The 13,302-nt window shown below is 45.9% G+C and overlaps 1 protein-coding gene across 1 annotated transcript in view; it reads right to left on the reverse strand.

Annotated features, from left to right (window-relative positions):
- NAGLU (N-acetyl-alpha-glucosaminidase) overlaps positions 1-7,756 on the reverse strand; it is a 361,395-nt gene extending 353,639 nt beyond the window's left edge. The window contains exon 1 of the mRNA XM_073608285.1: positions 7,027-7,756. Coding sequence (XP_073464386.1) covers positions 7,027-7,436 — 410 coding nt within the window. The 5' untranslated portion in view covers positions 7,437-7,756. The remainder of the gene's footprint in view (positions 1-7,026) is intronic.
- Between the last annotated feature and the right edge of the window lie 5,546 nt (positions 7,757-13,302).

Consider the following 13,302-nt stretch of genomic DNA (forward strand, 5'->3'; position numbering starts at 1 on the left):
CCACCAGACTGCCATTGGGGATTCTGTTGGCAAAGCAGAGTTCCACCCTTTTTTAGTTTATTAAAAGCCAGTAGCTACAAAATGCATAGCTGCTGACTTAAAAAACAAAAAACAAAAAAAAAACAAAAAAAAAACAAAAAAAAAAAAAAAAAACTTACCTGTCCCACGGTCCAGCGAAGCGGCCGCGCGGAGCCACTAAAAAGAGGGTACACACTCCCCCCCCCCCAGGTAAAAAAGTGAAGTACTCACCACAGTTTTCTTTCCATTTGCCACAGGGTTTGCTTTTCTCTCAAGGTCGCATGAGAAAAGAATAGCGGCCAAAAATCACCCCCTTCCAAGTTGCTTTCCCAACTAGGGAGCTGCCAAGTTAGGCCGTGTGCCTGTCCCAGTAGCATACCCACACACCTCTTCTGGGATACAAACTTTTTTACAAAAGGAAGGGGGAGGGGAGGCAAGGGGTGAGTTTCTCTGAGTCTACCACCTGAGGTGTGGGTACAGATGTGCGGAAAAATTTAATAGTGGCCAACATTCCCTTGAATAGATTTAAGAAAATCTTTCATTAATCCTGAGGCCTCTTTTTCAGCCAGTTTGTTAATACACCTATCACAAAATGGCTTGGTGAGAGATTTAGACAGACAGACAGACAGACAGACCTTTCCCCGCAGTTACTGCACTTTTTACCACCTGAAATTTTTTGGATATACTTATCCAAATCTTCTCCGAACAAGCGTTCCCCATGAAAGGGAAAACCTGCCAATAGCTTTTTGCAAGGCAATTCTGCTGACCAATTCTTTAACCACAGAATTCTGCACATATGCACAGACAAGAGAGCAAAGCGTGACACTTTCTGAATAGAATCCTTAAGCGCATCAACCACGAAGCATAAGGCCCTCTGCAGGTCTGTCAACTCGCGAGCAGCTTTCCCTTGAGCAGGAACACTTTTAATGATTTGTTTAATCTGGTCCTGTAAGGACTGACAAATTCCTATAGCTGCTACTGCTGGTATTGCTGCTGAACCAGCTATGGAAAAAGAAGCTCTAAGTAAAGGATTCCAACCTTTTATCAGCCGGATCTTTAAAAACCTGGGCATTGTGTACCGGACAGGTTTAGTTTCCCATTCACAGAGGAAATAGCGCCATCAACTGCTGGCAAACTCCATCTTTTTGTGAATTTCTCCTCCATTGGGTACAGAAGTGAAAACCTTCTGGGAGGGATAAAAACTCTATCCGGATCATCCCAATCTGCATATACTAACTGCTCCAGCAGTGGGTGCAAAGGGAAAGCATGCAAACTCTGCAGAGGCCGCAAAGAACCTAAAAAGAGGAAAAAGGAGGCTTTGGACACCTCTACTGGGAGTAATTTGAATCCAGAATGGACCAAGTCCATAAGGGGTTGAACTAAGAAACAATCTTTGGGATTGAGAGGCTGAAAAAGGCTCCTAAGGCCCCATTCACACTAGCGCGTTTTTTGATGCATTTTGCATTTTGCAGAAATGCACGGGAATTTTTTAACATGGGTTCCTATGGAACATGTTCACATCAATGCTTTTTTGTATCTCTGCGTTTTTGGAAAGGGTCGGGGACTTTTTTCATGCAAAAAGCAGCGTTTTGCATGTAATGGATTTCAATGGACAAGCATCAAAAACGCAAGTGCACCGTTTTTGCAGCATTTTTGCAGCGTTTTTGGTGCGTTTTTGCCGTTTTTTTATTTTTATTTTTTTATTTTTTGTAATTTTTTTTTAAGACTGTAAAAAAAAAAAAAAAAAAAAACGCAAAACGCAAATCGCGGCAAAAACGCGGCAAAAACGCGGCTCAAAAACGCGGCAAGCATGAAAAAAAAAACCTCCAAAAACGCTCAAAAGCAACATGCATAGGTGTGAATCGAGCCTTAGAGACTGATTCCTCAGAAGAGGCGTCATCTGCTTGTCCTTCTTCCCGGCCATTCAGCGGTACATCTATATCCTCTGCCCATTCCTGTTGCAATACTAGAAAGTCAGGAGAGGGAGAAGGAGATCTTTTGTGCTTTTTCCCAGTTTGGGAGACAGACGCGATCATGACATCTATTTTTCCTTCCAAACCCGCTAATGCTGATGCCAAATCGTCTTTAGTGACGTATGTAGAGGCTGAAGCATTAGAAGTAGCCAATATGCCCGACAGCCGTAATGGCTCAGATTGGCCAGTCGCCTCTGGCCTCTCAGGGGAGGACAGCGATGCGGTAGCGTGACTAGGATCCTCAGGCCCTGACCGTGGCTCCCTTGCGCCCCTTCCTGCTGTGTTCCCCCCACTCCTCTTTTGGGAAGACATTGCCCTAAGCAAAAAAAAATAAAATAAATTGGAGGTACCTACAATATGTGTACCCAATCCACTGCTGAGCTGTAATCCAGCAATAATGCTGCCATCACCGCTCAGCATAATAATCAGTAGCCGTGTCTTTAAATGCCTGTATCCATACCCCACAGTGCTTACGTGCCCCAGCAGCAGCAGCCTGCTATGTGTCCATCCAGCAGCCACCAGACCTTTAGCAGAATTAAATTTTATAGCCAGCGATCTGCGCCTGCGCAGGCTCGATCCCATGTGCACGTCTCCCGCGTCCTCTGCAACCCTTATCTAGGGCTTACCTCCGTGCACGCGTAGATGAGGCAGCCTTTCTTACTAGAGAAAATGCTGGCGGTACAGGGCGAGGGGGTAATACGGCAGTAGAGGAGCATGCCACGATGGACACCGCGGTGCTGCCTGCCTACCAGACAACGGGGAGTCTGGAAAAACAAGCATTCCTGAATGTCATTAAAACACTAGGTATGTAAATAATACACCACTACCCTCTAGTGGCAATACACAGGCAAAAAAAAAAAAAAAAAAAAAAAAAAAAAAAAAAAAAAAAACCACCACACCACCTTAAAGTGAATCATCTATGTGTTCCCTATTTTTTTTTTTTTCAAACTTACCATTCTCGCCGCAGAATACTGCTGAAATACTCAGCAAGATCCAATCTTCACCCATCACGGCAGGTCAGGTCTTTTGTGGGCCTTCAAGGACCAGGTCCCCCCTTGCACTTTGGGGTCCACACTCTTGGACCCGTACAGCACCCTGCCAGGACAGCCTTTGGCTTCTTGTCTGTCCAAGGGTCCGGATCCCAGGATCCAGCGCCCCAAAGAGGCGCATTACAGGCAAAACCTCGCTTCTTCCTCGAGGCTCGGGTATCATCCATCTTGGCCTTCTTTGCCACCTCGGATGGATCCAAATGCATAGCCCCTTGATCCTGATAGGACCTTCCACCGGGACCAATCATAGCATACAGCACTAATCCACCGTGACCATCACAGGAGATCAAAAAGGAGGATGAAGAAAAACGATGGTACAGGCTTATCCCGCAGACTTTACCTAATTGGCTGCAGGCTTTTGCCATTATGGCAAGTGTAGTTGGGGAGAAGATTGCCACTGCGGCGGGCACCACCGCCGCCGCTGCAGGGGGATTCCACCCCGAACACCGAAGCCAGCCCCGTCGCCGCGGACCCACCCATCGGCGGGATACACGCCGACAATGGCGTGGTTTTCGCACTCATTCCTGGTTCAAATCGCTGGACCAGCTCCCTCAGACCCAAAAGGAATCCCTGCAACCCCCCATCTGACCTAGATGTGGCGTGACTGCGGCCCGCACTAGAAGGGGCAGAAAGCGTGGGCAAATCAGACCGCGGAGCCGCCAACTCCGTACGGGACAGGGCCCTCCCCCCTAGACACACATCATCATCAACAGCAGGAAACACAGACATGTTAGAAGTAGTAGACTTACCAGGCTTCCTAGGATGATCCCACCAGCCGCAGGTCCTGACTCCATTGATACAGGGCGTCCATGCGACTCCACCCCCTCTGAAGCAGACAGCTCACCCTCTGGTCTCTCCTCTATCTCCACGTCTCCCCTCTCTGGCAGCACCCCAGGAGTAGTGGCCCTGGATGCCAAAGATCTGTGCGGTTGCTGGCCCCGCCTCCACCGTCTCTGCCCACCGATTTCCAGGTCGCCTTACCGGAGCGCCCACCACTCACACCGCTGCTCCTTCCCACCTCCGACATCACCTGGTGCTGGCTGGTCCCGGGAGAGCCGCCGGCCACGGAGGTAGAGGACCTGGCAACCGTAGCAGCATGATTCCCCCTTCGAGGCTCTGTTCCCGCTAACTCATCACCAGGGAGGAGCCTGTCTGTTCTTGAAGCCGGGTAGAGACACAGACACCCTCGGAAGCCACGCCCACCGAGCTTGGCTGGAAGGGCAATCCTTCCAGAAGCGCTGCCCACGGGCACAGCCGATCGCTTTGGTCGCTTTGGTGGTCCTGAAGGGGCCCGCACAGGACTCCCGATGTGGCCCTGAGCTCTGGGGGAGGAGCGCTCCGGAGGCCAAGCTCGTAAGGACTCCTGCTCCCCTTTCCTTGACCCAGAGGACTTCGCCCCTCTGGACGTCGCCTCCGCCCTGAGCTGGGAAAGCAGCCTGTCCACGTCCGCCATCTCATCCAGCACCCACAGGGGATCCAAGTTGCTACCTGTGCCGCGAGATCCTCTGGACGCCAGGGTGGGACCACTTCACCTTAAATGCACGTAGCCCCTTCTCTCCCTCGGGCTACCCACCCCCCAATAACGTAAGTCCACATTACTTTGCTTGTCCTGTTCACATTTGTCATGCCTACCCCTTTGCTCTGGGCCTCACTGTATTAGAGCGCAAACAACTTTTTGCTTGATGGATTCACTGCTAGCTCAGGGAATCCAGGGTAAATTTATTTTTAACCTGTTTAATTTGACTTATTAGTATTATTTTTTTTTATTATTATTTTTATTATTATTGTTATTATTAATTATGCAATGTATGCAATTGCAGTGAAAACAATACATTTGGAATAGGTGATTGTATACACACTGACACAAACGCACAAACTATTTTTTTTGCAATACTAGCAAGACAACCTAATATAGTGGTCAGGTGGCAACCCTAGTTGTGTAAATAACTGATGTCCCCATGTACTGTATACATTGTGTGTTCAGGGTTAGCCAGAATGTAAAATCAATCATTCTAGTAACATACAGAAATGCTTTAAACATTTCCGGTCCACACACAGGGTAATCAAGGGCATTAGGGTACATTAAACACCTTTTATTCTATGTATGCACTATGCAAAATGTGTTTAGAAAATAAATTGAAAAACTTAGGTTACAGTATGGTGTTCTCTTTTTGTTCACAAGATGACATATAGTATGTTCTCCTGTGACAAAAAAAACTCAGAATGTGGCGGGCTATTGCCCACTATATGCTGACAGTGCAGAGTCGCGCTGCAGCCGGGACAGATCCCGACAATACTGTCGAGATCCACCCTGCCGCCTGATTGACAGCTGGCTCTGCTGCACTGGAACCAGCTGTGACCGCCCCCTTCCCCGTCTGTTCCTCCCCCGTCTGTTCTTCCAGTCAGCGCTAGAGAATCGGAAGGGGGGGGGGGGGCGGCAAAACTACTCATATGAAGTAAAACATCATGTACAATATCCACGAAATGTGCACAAACCGGGAACAAATAAATCTAGTTGTATGTAAGATTTAAAAACGAGGTGTAAAGTCAACATATGGTTTGGCAACATATAAAAACGCACAAAATCTCAGAAACCAAAATTGGCACAAACGTTTATTTCTGTGCCACAAACGCAGGACAAAAACGAATGGCGTTTTTGGTTTTTAAAATTCAGCAACATGGGGTGCAAAGTGGGAGGGGCTTGCATTAAATTGAAAGTTTAATATCTCAGAAACTGAACCGGCACAAACGCTCGTTTTTGCGGCACAAATGAATGGTATATTTTTATTTAGGTTTTACAAACATGGGGTGCCAACTTCACACAGCTAATTTCTGACAGTACAGGATCACTGCTTGTAGCCAAGTTACCATGGCATATGTAGTCCTTAAAAACTCATTCAAATGCAATGTATGGGCAGCGCTTCCAAAGCACCGCAACACAGGCGTTCTTAACCCCTTCTTCAGCCACTAGCAGGGGTCAAAAGCCCCCCCCCCCCCAACGAGCAAAAAGCACCATTTAAACAGTGCTAAAGCCCTGCTAAAACGAGCGCTAACGCACAGGCGGCCCCAGTGTGAAACCCAGTGGGGTCTTAATGAGTGAGAAGTAAGGTTCCATGCACACTGGACTTAAAAAAAAAAAACGTTGATTCTACAGGGGTTTATTGCACATTATGACTACTACAGGCGTTTTCTGTCAGAGACGTTCAGAGGCAGGAAAAAAAAAAAAACCTTCTCCATCGTGTTTTATGTAGAAGTTTAGGAGCTGTAAAAACATCAGTCTCTCCTAAACTCCTCTTATCTCTTCTGAATGTCAAGTTTCAATGTTTTTTTTAGAAAAAAAAAAAAAAAGAAGTAGTGTGTTGTCACTGTACATCATTTCCTGGCTTTTGCAGAGGGGCGTGTAGTGCAAAAAACACTTATAAACAAAATGCTCTTAAACTCTCATAGACTCGCCTAAACTTTGTACAATACACTTTCAATTTGCGTCTTTTATGCCATGTTTTTAAGCTAATAACGTTGACCTTTTTTCTGCTCCTAGTGTGCATGGAGCCTTATTGTGCACAGATCTTGTGACTCTGTACAGAAAAAGGAAGTAAGACTGGTCTAGCAAATACTAAAACATGTTTACCCAGCACTGTGTTAATTATTTTACTGTGTAAACTTATCAACGTTTAGGGCAGTATGTGCCCAGGGACAAATGCCTGGAATGCAGACCTCTTGTATTCTGGGCTTTCGTCCCTGGGCAATATGCAACTGCCCTAGGTTCCTTGTCCAGCAGCAGAAGCCATCAGCCCAGTGAGCATGGGGCCTTATGACAAAATCCTTAGTGTGACTTACAGTTACAGGTTTACTTATAGCTCCAAGAATATACAAACTTTAACATTAATATATTTGTGAGGTGAAATTGGAATCCTATTTGTCAAAATTCTGCTTGTGGATTTTCATATTTAACCCCTTTCACTCTAAATAAATACAAAAGCGGTCACCTGTTTGGAGTTGTCACAGTGATGGGCGATGGCACTATGGGCAGAGGGGATGGCACCCTCAGCTGGACCCCTGACCAGGAGATGTGGCAGCCACAATAAGATTTTAGATAGCTGTAGCATCCTGTGGCAGCCGCCACTCCACTACTGCCCACCACCAACACTTTTCCTCCAGCCACTGAACTAAGCTGATAAGTGTCCAGTCCATCGCTGCTGGCCAAAGAGCTGTCCACAGTGACCACAAAATCGTCAGCACGGTTCCCGATCAGACGGCGTAGAAGATCTTGTACAGCAGAGGTCTGTGCCGTGTCACTGGAATGGGGCTTTAGGTGAGACAATGTCTGGAACGCCCGTCCTGATAGTGACCCTCTAAGACAGAAGTCCATCACAATCATCATTACCACCACCTTCATTGTGCTAGCTTCTTATGGGCGGCAGTTGTTCTTTACAGTCTGACTCATGAGTCCTTAAACGGAATTAGTAAAGTTCATACAGAGCGTGTGATCCACACAGACTGACAGCTGATCCCTACAGCGGAGAACTCATAGAAAGTGATTGTTAAAGGGTGCGATCATATGAGCAGACCACAGAGCCTCTGATATAAGAGAATGTGTGATTGGTGTGCTGCTTCGTTACGTCATTGGCTCTGTGTAATAGCTTCCAGGGTTTGCTGCTGTCTTTCCTTACTCATGCAGAAGTTTGAAAAGCTTTGGAGGCTGCACAGTGCTGGAGGTAGTCTAAGCTTTCCCTTGTGAGATTGTTTCGTAGACTTATGCAATCCGAATTGGACGAAGGGGGTGGAGTGTTTTGAAGTGTGCTGAAAATCAAGTTTTCTTCGGAAACTGTCAGCGTTTGTTCCATGAGGTTAAATGGATCATGATTACCAGATTTTGCACCCTGCCTCTGCTTAAATGCCTCCTTCTGTGTGCAACTGCCCTAATTTAAAGGAACAATCCGTATTTGGAAACCAAATCCTCTACCTGCCTTTTTAAGCTTGAAACCAACCTCTAAATTCTTGCATTTGTTTTATTTATAGTGGAACTAAACTGTATCTGAGCTTAAAATGATTGTTATTTTAATAGAAAAAAAAAAAACATGTAATACCTGCTTTAAGCTTGAAACCAACCTTTAAATTCTTGCATTTGTTTTATTTATAGTGGAACTAAACTGTATCTGAGCTTAAAATGATTGTTATTTTAATAGAAAAAAAAAAAACATGTAATACTTACCTGCTCTGTGCAGTGGATTTGCACAGAGCAGCCCAGATCCTCCTCTTCTGTCCTCCTGGCCCCTCCCTCCTGTTGAGTGCCCCCACAGCAAGCAACTTGCTATGGGGGCACCCAAGTCGAGCTGGTGCGCCATGTGTGTACTTTCTGACACGGAGCTGTGCTTTGGCCCCGCCCCCTCTCTCTCCTGTTTGGCTAACTAATGTTGACAGCAGCGGGAGCCAATGACGCCGCTGCTCAGGAGGGAGAGTCCCGCACAGCTGAGACACCCGTGGACATCGCTGGACAGAAATGGGGCTCAGGTAAGTATTAGGGGGGCTGCTGCACACAGAAGGCTTTTTATCTTAATGCTTAGAATACATTAAGATAAAAAAACTTGTGGCTTTACAACCCCTTTAATCACTTAAGGACTAGAAGGATTTACCCCCTTAATGACCAGGCCATTTTTTGCGTTATGGAACTGCGTCACTTTAACTGACAATTGCACGTTCATGCGATGTTGTACCCAAACAAAATGTCTGTCCTTTTTTTTTCCCACAAATAGAGATTTCTTTTGGTAGTATTTGATCACCTCTGTGGTTTTAATTTTTTCCGCTATAAACAAAAAAGTGTGACAATTTTGAAAAAAAATATTTTTTACTTTTTGCTATATAAAATATCCCCAAAAAAATATAAAAAAACGAATTTCTTCCTCGGTTTAGGCCAATATGTATTCTTTTACATATTTTTGGTAAAAAAAAAAAAAAAAACACAATAAGCGTATATTGATTGGTTTGAGCAAAAGTTATAGCGTCTACAAAATAGGGGATAGATTTATGGCATTTTTATTATTTTTTTTTTTTACTAGTAATGGCGGTGATCAGCGATTTTTAGCAGGACTGCGACATTGCTGCGGACAGATCAAACACTTTTGACACTTTTTTTGGACCGGTGAGATTTATACAGCGATCAGTGCTATAAAAATGCACTGATTACTGTATAAATGACACTGGCAGGGAAGGGGTTAACACTAGTGGTGATCAAGGGGTTAAATGTGTTCCCTGGAAGGTGTTCCTAACTGTGGGGGGGTGTACTGACTGGAGGAGGAGAGAGATTGCTGTTCCTGATCACTAGGAACAGACAATCTCTCTCTGCTCCCCTGTCAGAATGGGGATCTGTTTGTTTACATTGACAGATTCCCCATTCTGGCTCTCTGTGGAGCGATTGCAGGTGGCCTGCGGACATCGCGGCCGCCGGTCACGTGCATTGGCACCGTGCGCACGTCCATGTTGCCTATTGCAAAAACCAACGTACAGCTACGGCGATTTGCGCAACAGAGCCAACCTGCCGCAGTATAATGAGGGCGGCTGGTCGGCAAGTGGTTAAAGTGTTGCTAGACCCAGGACCCTGCATTCACTATATCTGGTCTCCCACATGTTGTGGAAATTTTATTATGTGTGTTTTATAGATTGTCATCTGTCTCTCTGTGTCTGATTTAACCAAGGAGCGCTCTAGCAGAGCGTACTTGGGTTGAATCGGGACCTGTGGTAAAACCATCAGTGTGAAAACCTTCTCATGGGCTTGGAAACGTGTTCTCTGTGTGTGTGGGTGTTTGCTGGTTTGTAAGTATCAAAGGAAATGCGCTGGGCTTCTTGCCTTCAAATGTCTATGCACATTAGAGAAGCTAAGTCCGCATAATGAGAGAAACATATTATATCTCTGTTGTGGCTGCGCTATCCCTTTTTGGATACATATCTGCTTTATTAAGAGGAGATTGCTATCTACCTTGTTAATTTACTCGTACCGTATATTGACAACAGCAATAGCGATGTCCCCGCAGATCTTCTCAAGCCTGTAAGAACAAGTAGAATGATCTTACTAGATACTGGTTACTCTGAGCAGTATTGAGTGGGCTCCATGCTGACCAAGATGGTGGATGTGCATGCATGTGGCTGGGCGGAAGGCAGTGTACATGCCTCAAGTGGATGAGACGTGCACTTCTCCCTCCCACTCCTGTGGATGCCCTCCCCTTTAGTGTTGTCATTTGTTGTGTGGTCATTTCCTGTGATGTCATTTTGCATGGAGGAAGCGATTGGCTGTTGGGGCCATGACTTCCTGTTTGTCATTTCCTTTTGTTGTCCATTAATAAAAACCAAGTTGGCTGTGCTCGGGGGAGGCAGTCGAGCGATGGAGCTAAGAACGTGAGGACAGTGACTATGTCTGTTTACTTGGGGAAAATGCGGGAGATGGGGGTTGATGAAGATGCATTATACCAAAAGGCTTAAAGGGCGCTTAATAGTGCAGGAGACATGGATTACGCATAGCGTATAGCGAAATCTCCACGACACACAGTACACAGAACATGGAAATGTAATTATTTTAGTAAATATAAACTCCTTAATCCCTTTTTCTCATCAGCAGTATATAGCAGTCTTGTGATTTCTATCAGTTCTTGGTGTAGGAGGAGTTTTCATACTGCACTGACTGCCCTATGAGGTTGCAGGGTTCCTGACCATCTGTCTGGATAGGGCCGATTCGCCCTGTACTGATCATATGCACTCTCCCAAGAAGAAAAAAAAAACTCTCTAGCAATACACACCAAACTGAGCATGTGCAGCCTGACTCCAAATGCTCTGTCTTATCCGGACCTATCCAGGGGCCTTTTTACACAATGCAGAGGATTAACCCCTTAGGTTCCACAGTGCATATAACAAGCATGCTTTACTGCATATACAGACTAATATTATAGTTGTGGGTTTAGTAACATGTTAAATGTTATTACTTCATTGTTTCATGCAGAGCAGTCTGGGTTCATGCCAAGTAGAGGCACTGACATCAATATCTGTAGGCTGTTTACCCACCTGGCTGTGGCTGCTGTGGATTATCATTGGGAGGTGCTTTTCTTAGATGCTCAAAAGTGTTTTGATTCAGGGTTGTGGGTCTACCAAAATTTTATTCAGAATAGGTCCTAAATTTATCTCCTGGTTAAAGATGTTATATTTAACCTTAAGGCTCACAAGTGCACCAATGGTAGCCTGTCTGATCTGTTCCCTTTACACAGGGGAACAGGTCAGGGCTGGCAGCACTCCCCAAGTTTATTTGTGTTGCCATTAAAACCTGATTCCGGTTGTCGACACGGCTTGTCTTCACCACTCTCTGAACTACGCCTACCCTGACCTTGGCTTGTCCCCTGACCTCTGCTTTTGCCTGCTCCATTGGCTCCTGCTTCTCTGATTGGTTCCAGACCCAGTTTGTTTCCTGCCTGTGCCCTGTACCCAATCCATCTTGCCTGTGTATGACCCAGCCTGCCTGACCCTGCTACTCAGTCTGCCGTCATCGTTACCCGTCTACCACTCTGCTGTTCCGGCTGACCTACTATCTGCTACCAGCCCCTGTCTCAGCTGCCCGCTGTCACCCGTGCCAGCCTGCTGCCTACCAGCTCGCTTGCTTACTTGATACTTCTAATTACTTCAGCCGCCCAGTGTGGACACCTATCCTGCTGCTAGCAAGACTTACTCGTGCCACTCTGCACTCCTGCCTACAACCCTGCTGTTCTGGCCGACCTACTATCTGCTACCAGCCCCTGTCTCAGCTGCCCGCTGTCAGCCGTGCTGCTGCCTACCAGCTCGCTTGCTTACTGGAGCCTTCAGACTACTTCAGCCGCCCAGTGTCCGCCACCTATCTTGCTGCTAGCAAGACTTACTCGTGCCACTCTGCACTCCTGCGCCTCCTGTCTACACATCAAGGGCCTCGAGTCAGAGGTGTAAGAGAGGCCTTCCTCATATCAGGGTCTGCTACAACGTACATGATAATGTCCCAGCAAACACATGCCAACTGCGAGGGGGTGGTCAAATTAAGGACAGAGAGACCCCCTTACATGTCAAAAAATATATAACACTGTTGGCAGTATATTTTATCACTCAACAGACCATCATATATAGACATGAATGTAAGGTCAAGGACATATATTGAATATCAGTGGTCTATAAAATAAAATTTTACATACAAGTTTGATGTCAAACCCAGATAAAGCACCAATACAGGTATCATCACTTACCATCAACTCTATGGGGTCAGCAACAGAGCTCTGTCCAAAAGGCTCCAACTATATTGCCATATCCTATAAAAGTAACATGCCTTCAAAAGTCATAGTAGTAGCATACAACAAAAACATCCATTTGTGGATGTAAACCCGGAATTTCTTTTTTTAATTAAGACTTGTACCTTTTAGAGTATAGCATGTCATGTCACCTGTGCCCAGTCTTGCCATGAAGAGTTAATCCAGCTCTGAGCAATCCTCTTATCTTTTTTCAGTAAGATAAAAAGGACACACAGAGAAACAGGTGTCTGTTCTTCCCCCTTGCTGTGACAGACAGTTGATTTCCTTATCTCATGCAAAAGCATGAGAGAGGCATTCTGTGTACTTCACATCCCCCCTCCTTTCTTCTTCAGCTCTCCCAGGATTGGCTGCGCCATACCTCAATATGATTGGGCATGCTGAAGTCATGTGGTGCCTTTCCTGGGTTTTGACTGGATGTTTCTCATCATGGGGTGTGATCCACAGATCAATGTGAGAGGAAGAAATGCATGCATAGTGTAGTGAACTCACAGGACTCCAGCAGAACACACAGAAAACTGATTTGTTTTAGGGGAGATTCATCTGGTCAGAGCTGGGTAAAGGAGAAGCTCCAGCGATTTGATTGTTATGGTTCAGTGTGTGTGTCTGAGATCACCTGCTCACAGTAGCAGCATTCATTTTGATAACAAGGATGTGTTATGTGGGGGTGGGGTGGATGTCTCACTTTTCATAGATTACATCCAGTAAGGCTGTATAGGCTCAAAGCTTACAGCCTACCCGGGTCACCTGACTGCTCTCACCAAGTCCCTACCCGGGCAGTGCTGTATTTTGGCCTAGGCCGACAAGACCTAGGGCAGCATTTTGTGTGGTCCGTGTATTGCGCAAAGATCCTTAATAATGTAGTATCCTGTTTTGTCACAATCTCGTGACTTCCTCTGGGAATTGTCAGAGGAAGTCACAAGATTGTGATGAAACCGGTAGGAGGAGCTTGATCGG

The sequence above is a fragment of the Aquarana catesbeiana genome, linkage group LG12 (genome assembly GCF_042186555.1).
Source record: "Aquarana catesbeiana isolate 2022-GZ linkage group LG12, ASM4218655v1, whole genome shotgun sequence".
In the NCBI taxonomy this organism is placed as follows: domain Eukaryota; kingdom Metazoa; phylum Chordata; class Amphibia; order Anura; family Ranidae; genus Aquarana; species Aquarana catesbeiana.